This window comes from Oncorhynchus nerka, linkage group LG26, assembly GCF_034236695.1.
Source record: "Oncorhynchus nerka isolate Pitt River linkage group LG26, Oner_Uvic_2.0, whole genome shotgun sequence".
NCBI classification, from domain to species: domain Eukaryota; kingdom Metazoa; phylum Chordata; class Actinopteri; order Salmoniformes; family Salmonidae; genus Oncorhynchus; species Oncorhynchus nerka.
Genome location: NC_088421.1, coordinates 28,762,840 through 28,771,676, shown reverse-complemented (window position 1 = coordinate 28,771,676; position 8,837 = coordinate 28,762,840). Strand labels below are relative to the sequence as shown.

General features: G+C 41.0%; 1 gene segment (V, D, J or C); it reads left to right on the top strand.

Moving 5' to 3' along the window:
* Positions 1–598: 598 nt before the first annotated feature.
* Positions 599–5,695, top strand: LOC115104369 (immunoglobulin heavy constant mu-like). The segment is given in 7 exon segments: positions 599–1,043; positions 2,026–2,325; positions 2,524–2,808; positions 2,933–3,250; positions 3,773–4,090; positions 4,914–5,068; positions 5,404–5,695. Coding segments are annotated over 7 exon segments (1,455 nt in total).
* The last annotated feature ends 3,142 nt before the right edge of the window (positions 5,696–8,837 follow it).

Below are 8,837 nucleotides of genomic sequence, written 5' to 3'. Positions count from 1 at the left end.
AGCTCCGTCTTGCCGAGGTTCAGCTTGAGGTGGTGATCCGTCATCCACACTGATATGTCTGCCAGACATGCAGAGATGCGATTCGCCACCTGGTCATCAGAAGGGGGAAAGGAGAAGATTAATTGTGTGTCGTCTGCATAGCAATGATAGGAGAGACCATGTGAGGTTATGACAGAGCCAAGTGACTTGGTGTATAGCGAGAATAGGAGAGGGCCTAGAACAGAGCCCTGGGGGACACCAGTGGTGAGAGCACGTGGTGAGGAGACGGATTCTCGCCACGCCACCTGGTAGGAGCGACCTGTCAGGTAGGACGCAATCGCCATGGCCATAGCCATGATATTTGGTTTTATAGTGCAACGCTTAAATCCATACATTTGCCAACAATTGTTCCAAACTAACAATGGATACACCTTTTGTCAGAAACAATAATCCACCAAATCAAAGATGAATATGATACTGTAAGAGTCTTTAGTATTGTTATAATATATTGTATTATGGATGGTTTTATGTTTCTTATACCTCACTGAGAGCAGAGTCATATGGAATCCCTATGGAGATGTGAAGGGGGTGTTTTTGTGCTGGGGTATATCACTGTGATATGGGTTGGGCTGGGGGGCACAGTGAAATGAGGATGTACAGAAGCCTCAGAGACAAAACCTGCATTATATCTGCATGAGGATTGGGACAATGGGGAGAAACCATACAATAATCTTCAAATGATCGTCTGATATTGATATAACCCCATTGTAAATTGTTTTACATTTGAAAACGTATATTTTGATGGAGTGATGTCATGACATGGACCTGAGCATCATTTTTTTAAAATGTATACAAAACTGAATTCACAACATCTGTCCTCAAGAAATCAGGTGTTTGATAATATTACGATATTGCATTATATTTTCATCTCTATTGGATTCAGTATCATGACTTTAAAGTGACCTATTTAGGTGCAGGGTTTTTGTACAGGCAGTGAATGGAGACAGAGCATTGTGATGCTTTTGACTACTGGGGTAAAGGGACACAAGTCACCGTCTCAACAGGTAAGCAAACTTAAATGTAATATACATCAAATGTTTAATTTTCCCATTCTATGTAGAGTGTAGAAAGAACATATTTTTGTCTTTTGCATTTTTCAGATGCAAAATGTCCTTAGTCCACTAAAGAAAGGGTTTCCCTCAATTTGCTTATTTCCTTGAAAGTCAAATAGTTCCTCAAATTCTAGGTTCTGCTGTTGTAGAATAATGCAGAAGTTTGTTTCCTAAAGTCTTATAAATAGAAAACCATTCGTTCCTTAGAATGTACAGTCTAAAATAAAATGTTACATATTGTGGAATTACATTGTTGACCAAGTTTGACTCTGTGACAATGTAGTATCTATTTAGATTTGTTTTTACAAACCAATGTATATTGGTTATATATATATATATATATATTTATATGGGAGTCTAACACATAAACTGATTATAGGTATAATAATAAGAGTTCATCTTAGCCTATATTGAATTGAGTATTAATTGTCATCACCTTAATCCATATAAATCATTAAATTAAAATGTTTATTAGTGGAACAGTATGATTTATTTTACAGTTCTGTTTTCACTGGTAAATCTGTCTACAATTGAATGTGTTAATGTGTATTTAAATGTACCTTCCTGTATTATACCTTTTCTAAAATGTTTATTCTATTCTACTGAGCCACTTACTTTATGTTGTTATTCTTATCTTTTATTATTTCTTATTGTTGTTGCATTGTTGAGAAGGAACCTGAAAGTAAGTATTTGTAATATACTACATACAACTAATAAAACTAGAAATGTAGTGGTAGTTATGCAACAAAGAATACAAGACAACCAACTACAAGGAATTAAATGGTGCTGTATAGTGCCAGATTAAAAGAAAAAGTAGTTATTAGGTTACAACTGTGTAATGACCTTTTTACCAGGGTAATTCCAAATAGTTACCTGGTCATTTCTGTACATTCAAATCAAGTGTTACCTTTTTTTCTTTCTTTCTTTCTTGCAGCAGCCACAGCCCCCCCTACTCTACTCACTCTTATGAACTGTGGAACCCCTTCTAACGACATCTACAGCATCGGTTGTCTAGCTACCGGCTTCTCACCTTCCTCACTCACCTTCAAGTGGACAGACGCCAGCGGGAGTGCGCTGACGGACTTCGTCCAGTACCCGTCGGTTCAGAGTGGGGGAGCCTACACAGGAGTCAGTCAGGTCCGCTTGTCTAAGAATAACTGGGAAAACTCAAAGTCTTTCAATTGTTCTGTGGAACATCTTGGAATTGAAAAGACAGCAGTCATCAATAAACCAGGTAAGAGGTCATTATATATATATTTTTTATGAAGTTGGTTCTATTTTTCTAAAGATTGCATTTTAATGTTTGTGATGTAAACTATTTCTGTTTAGAAAACCTGATTATAAAATGATACTTGGTGTTTACCCTGGATGTCTTATTTCTATAAGGGGTTAAACTAACATGCAGACATTTTCTTTACCTCCCGCTACACAGTCTCAAAGCTTCCAACAGTGTCTTTGCTGTCTGCGCCCATTGGCACCACTCAGTACCTGATGTGTATGATTGAAGATTTCACCCCCAATAAAGTCACTGTCACCTGGAAGAAGAATGACATGGAGGTGGAGGGCCAGACCCCTACTGTAGGCAAACAGCCATCAGGCCTCTACTCAGCCAGCAGTCTGCTGAAGGTCACCAACACTGACTGGAACAACAAGGTCAAGTACAGCTGTGTGGTGCAGCACCAGGGACAACCCACCATCAAGACGATCTCCAAAACAGGTCTGTACATAGGAGTAGACTGTACTACAATAGATGTCATGCTCACATACAGTATATCTAATATGTAGTGTAGTTCCTCATCAATAACATGTCCTGCTTTCACACTGCTTCTCTCCCATTTCAGAACCACTGACGGTGACTCTGAACCCACCGAGTGTGAAAGAGGTGTTCTTGTACAACCAAGCAGTACTGGACTGTGTCATCACTGGTACAGACCAGAACACAGTGTCTGGTACCAACATCACCTGGCAGGTCAACGGACTGGACGAGACGAGAGGCATCATTATGAAACCTATTGAATCAAAGGGCAACCTGAACATCAGGGTCAGTACTCTGACCATAGACCAGACAGAGTGGACCAATGTGAACAAAGTCCAGTGTTCTGCCATGAAGAGAGGTGAAGACACACCGGTCATTCAGGACATCAGCTTCACCAAAGGAAGTAGGTCACTGAAACATCTCAATGTGGTTGTGATAAGTAGTCACATACTCCAGGTTCTGGAGAGGGAGGCACAGGATGTGCAGACTTTTTCTGCAGCCCAGCGCTAACACACCTGAGTCAGCAAATCAACTAGTCATTAACTAATCATCACCTTTGCTTAGTTGAATCAGGTGTGTTAGTGCTGGACTAGAACAGAAACCTGCACACCCCTGTGGCGCTCCAGAACCAGGGTTAAGGAACACTAGGTTGGATTTTAAACTGATATTCACATACTGGTTGTCATATGTGCCTAAACCACAAGAGGTTGCTGGTGGGAGGACGGCTCATAATAATGGCTGGAACGTAGTAAATGGAATGGCATCAAACACATGGAAACCATGTTTAATGTATTTGTCACCATTCCACTTATTCATCTCCAGCTATTACCACGAGCCCATCCTTCCCAATTAACATGCCATCAACCTCCTGTGGGTTATACGAACAAGAGAGTAACGTTTCTCCTTAAAATGAATCCTCTTTCAGGTCAAGCCCCTTCAGTGTCCGTTCACCTTGTCCCAAATGAAGACCCCATGGCGGGGGAAGTGACTCTGGTGTGCCTGGTGGTCAGTCCGTCTCTCTGTGATGTCTACATCATGTGGCAGGTGGACAGCAAGAACAATTATCAGGATGGGGTCACCAGCCCTCCTCAGAAAACCCAGAAAGGCAACTACCTTGTCACCAGCGTCTTCACCACTGCCAAGAATGTGTGGGACACAGAAGTGCTTTTCACATGCGTTGTCAGGCACGCTGGCTTGGACAACAACACCGCAGCTAAGGAGGACAGTGTGTCGAAGTCCAATGGTAACTCATGTCAAGATACAGAATTTTAATCTGTGTGTGTTGTGTTGTTGTTTCTCCTTATTGACTCCTCTGTGGGTCAGAATATCCAATTACTAGGCGTGTCCCCTGTTGTCCTGTTTGATGTCAATCATTGTTGTCCTTGTTGAGTTAAATTTAACATGTTAGTGTTGTCATTGTTGTGTTGACTATAGACATGTATGTTGTCTAATGTGATATTGTCCAGTCTACTGTGTTGTAAGACATCAGTCCTACTGCACGTCCTTGTGTTGCCATTGTCGTCCTTTGTCATTGTTCAATGTATCTTCCTAATGTGGGGACAGGCTAATAAACAATACTGCATTTAACATCACATCGTTTCGAGTTCGTATGTCAATTATTTTAAGTCTTAGAAAATATACTGGTCTATTGTACATACAGTATAAAAACAAAATGAAGACAATTATTTTGGCATGAAAAGACAACAGTACTGAAGAGCCTACATAGTAGTTCTCTGCTTCCAGTCAGGTGGTCGCATGTACTATTTAGTGTATAGGTGTAGTTTGACATTATGTGAGTGGGTGTGCATGTTAATATTAAGACAAGATATAAGTCTGCACAGCTCAGTTTCATTTGTTCTCTGTGTGTCTGTGTGTGTCCATATCATTTGAACTGATGTAGCTGTGTTTGTTAGAATATGATAAAGACTAATACAGGTGTAGAATACACATACAAACACACAAACACACATGAACACACACAAACACGCAAACACACATGAACACGCACACACACAGACACAAGTATACATCCGTTCCTCACCACCTGTCTCTCTCCCTGTTCTCAGGGAACATCCTACTGACTGAGCCTGAGGCGGGCTTCGCTCTGAGCTGCACGGACAACTTTGAGGATGAGTTCAGCAGCCTGTGGTCCACCACCTCCTCCTTTATCATCCTCTTCCTTCTCTCTCTCACCTACAGCACAGTACTCAGCCTGGTCAAGGTACTGACACCACTTATTTCATGTGATTTTAGACTTCTGATGAAGGCCATTGGCAGCTGAAATGTCATGATTTTAAATTAAACAATGATGTATCAAGTGTTTAATTGAACAGAAGCATTTCGCTACACCTGCAATAACATCTGCTAAATATGTGTGTGACCAATACAATTTGATTTTATTTTATTGTGAGCGATAGTTGCTCCTTTCCCTTCCAAATATGATTACATACACAGAGGAGAGATGAGAAACTCCTTGTGGGCCAAAGGTAACCTAAGTTGTTCCACTTTGCTCTCTGTTTACTGTAATAACCTGTATCTGTCTCTGCCTCCTTTCAGATGAAGCAGTGAAGAACACATGATGGACTGCAGAGATAGATGTGTCTAGATTAGAAAGATAATGGTCTGGGATGGTTATGGAGTAGTGTTCTTCAGTAATAATGTTATGTATATATCCTATACATTATTGATTTTGATTGATTAGTATTGTTGTTCTCAATATTATACAAGCATTGTAGTGATGTGTTATTTTTCATTTGTTCATTTCTATTGTACAGTATCTTTAAATATAAGAGTATCCTGTGATGTCTGTGTGTCCTTTTTCACTTGAATAAAGTCTAACTCTTAGCTAGTCATTGTCATTTTACTGACACATCCACTGGATGCTAATACTGGGACAAGGACACATCCTATATCCAAAGACGTTACTGATTGGAGTGTTTCTGCTTGGCAGTTATCTATGGAGCCAATGTACAGCTGTACTTCCTCCCAGGACAGATTAAAACAACGTTAGGCTATATCTGTCATATTTAACTAAGACTTCAACATTCTGTTATCAGTTGATCTGAAGTGGTTTCTTGGTTCTCTAACTTGTCTAATAACAGTGTCATGCAAAAGCAGCTTCCTCTCTCTCTATCCCCTTGATACCACACCTGTGGCACTGAAACTGTCCAGCAACTGCCAGGGCCACAAATACACTTCCTTGAAAGAAGAGAAAGACTGCATGTACGAAAGCAACGCACGCACGCACACACACATATACTGTATATAAATACATATAAACAAGTATTTCAGTGATTTGATTTTCCTATGTATGTCATGTGGTTGTTTAAAGTTGGGTGTGCCGCTTTGTAATTCTTTAATAGGGTTACTACACACACAATATATTTTTCCACAATTTCCATTAGATTGGAATTATCTCATGCCATAAAAGTCATACATTTTCGTTCAAACGTAGGTTTCTTATCTAAGTTGTTGATTATTTGGTAACTTAGATCAGTGGTTCCCAATCGATGTGCCGCCACACACTGGTGTGAGTTGAGGAACTCTCTGGTATGCTTCGAAACTTTTCCTAATCTTGATTTTTTTTAAATGGAACACTCAAAAAATGAATGCACATGTAATTTAGACTTGGGAGCACTAGTGGTGGTCAGATGATACATTAAATGGCACATGATTACCTCTGTATCGTTGTTTCAAGTCCATTGCCCCCAGGCTGTTGTTATATTTGTATCATCATTTTACTTTGTCTTTGAAAACCATTTAAATTCAGGAAAGTATGATTAGATTTAGCCAGTGTCATTCATTTCTATTTCTATATGGCTCTGGGCGTAGCTATACCACAGCCTCTGCCATAGAAACATATGGAGCATGGCTTTGTGTCCGCCTTTACAATGCAGAAAACCGCTTGTCTCTAGTTCAAACCATTCAAAACTAAAGACCTGTTTTACCATAGCTAAAAATGTTTATTTCTGGAGCAGATTTGTGGGACCTTTTTCACCCTAAAAGTCTAAGCCTTTTAAGGTGACACTATTTGACACTATTTGCCATTCCAAATAGTGTCCCCCTCTACGTCAAATCAAATCAAATAGTATTTGTTACATACGCCGAATACAACGAATACAACCTTACAGTAAAATGCTTATTTACAAGCCCTTAACCAACAATGCAGTTTTAAGAAAATACCCCCCCAAAAAGAAAGAGATAAGAAAAACAAATAATTAAGGAGCAGCAGTAAATAACAATAGCGAGGCTGTATACAGGGGGTACCAGTTAAGAGTCAACGTGTCAATGTGTGGAGGCACCGGTGTCGAGGTAATTGAGGTATTTGATTAGATGTTCAGGAGTCTTAAGGCTTGGGGCTAGAAGCTGTTTTAGAAGCCTCTTGGATCCAGACTTGGCGCTCCTATACCGCTTGCTGTGCGGTAGCAGAGAGAACAGTCTATGACTAGGGTGGCTGGAATTTTTGACAATTTCTAGGGCCTTCCTCTGACACTGCCTGGTATAGAGGTCCTGGATGGCAGGAAGCTTGGCCCCGGTGATGTACTGGGCCATACTCACTACCCTCTGTAGTGCCTTGCGGTCAGACGCTGCATAGTTGCCATACAAGGCAGCGATGCAACCCACCAGAATGCTCTCTGTAAAACCTTTTGAGGATGCCTTTTGAGGATGCCAAATCTTTTCAGTCTCCTGAGGGGGAATATGTTTTGTTGTGCCCTCTTCCCGACTGTCTTGATGTGCTTGGACCATGTTAGTTTGTTGGTGATGTGGACACCAAGGAAGATGAAGCTCTCAACCTGCTCTACTACAGCCCTGTCAATGAGAATGGGGCGTGCTCGGTCCTCTTTTTCCTGTAGTCCACAATCATCTCCTTTGTCTTGATCACGGTGAGGGAAAGGTTGTTGTCCTGGCACCACACAGTCAGGTCTCTGACCTCCATCCTATAGGCTGTCTCATTGTTGTCGTGATCAAGCCTACCACTGTTGTGTCATCAGCAAACTTAATGATGGTGTTGGAGTTGTGCCTGGCCGTACAGTCATGAGTGAACAGGGAGTACAGGAGGGGACTGAGCACGCACCCCTGATGGGCCCCCGATTTGAGGATCAGTGTGGCGGATGTGTTGTTACCCACCCTTACCACCTGGGGGTGGCCCTTCAGGAAGTCTAGGATCCTGTTGCAGAGGGAGGTGTTTAGTCCCAGGGTCCTTAGCTTAGTGATGAGCTTTGAGGGCACTATGGTGTTCAACGCTGAGCTGTAGTCAATGAAAAACATTCTCACATACAGTGCCTTGCAAAAGTATTCATCCACCTTGCCATTTTTCCTATTTTGTTGCATTACAACCTGTAATTTAAAAATATTTTATTTTGGATTTCATGTAATGGACATACAGAAAACAGTCAATTAGTGAAGTGAAATTTAAAAAATAAAAGTGCATCACCCCCTTTGCTATGAAGCCCTAAATAAGATCCGATGCAACCAATTACCTTCAGAAGTCACATAATTAGTTGGAGTGTCTGTCCATAGGACCACTTTAAGCCGTACACTACACAGAGTTTGGCTTTACAGAAGGGTGGCCAGAAAAAAAGCCATTGCTTAAGGAAGAAAATAAGTAAACATGTTTGGTGTTCGCCAAAAGGCATGTGAGAGACTTCCCAAACATATGGAAGAAGGTACTTTGGTCAGATGAGACTAAAAGTTAGAGCTGTTTGGCCATCAAGGAAAACGCTATGTCTGGAGCAAACCTAACACCTCTCATCATCCCGAGAATATCATCCCCATCATGCTGTGGCGATATTTTGTATCGGTAGGGACTGGGAAACTAGTCAGAATTGAAGGAATGATGGATGGTGCTGAATACAGGGAAATTCATGAGGGAAACCTGTTTGGGAGGTTCACCTTCCAGCAGGACAATGACCCTAAGTATACTGCTAAAGCAACACTCGAGTGGTTTAAGGGTAAATATTTAAATGTCTTGGAATGGCCTTGCCAAAGCC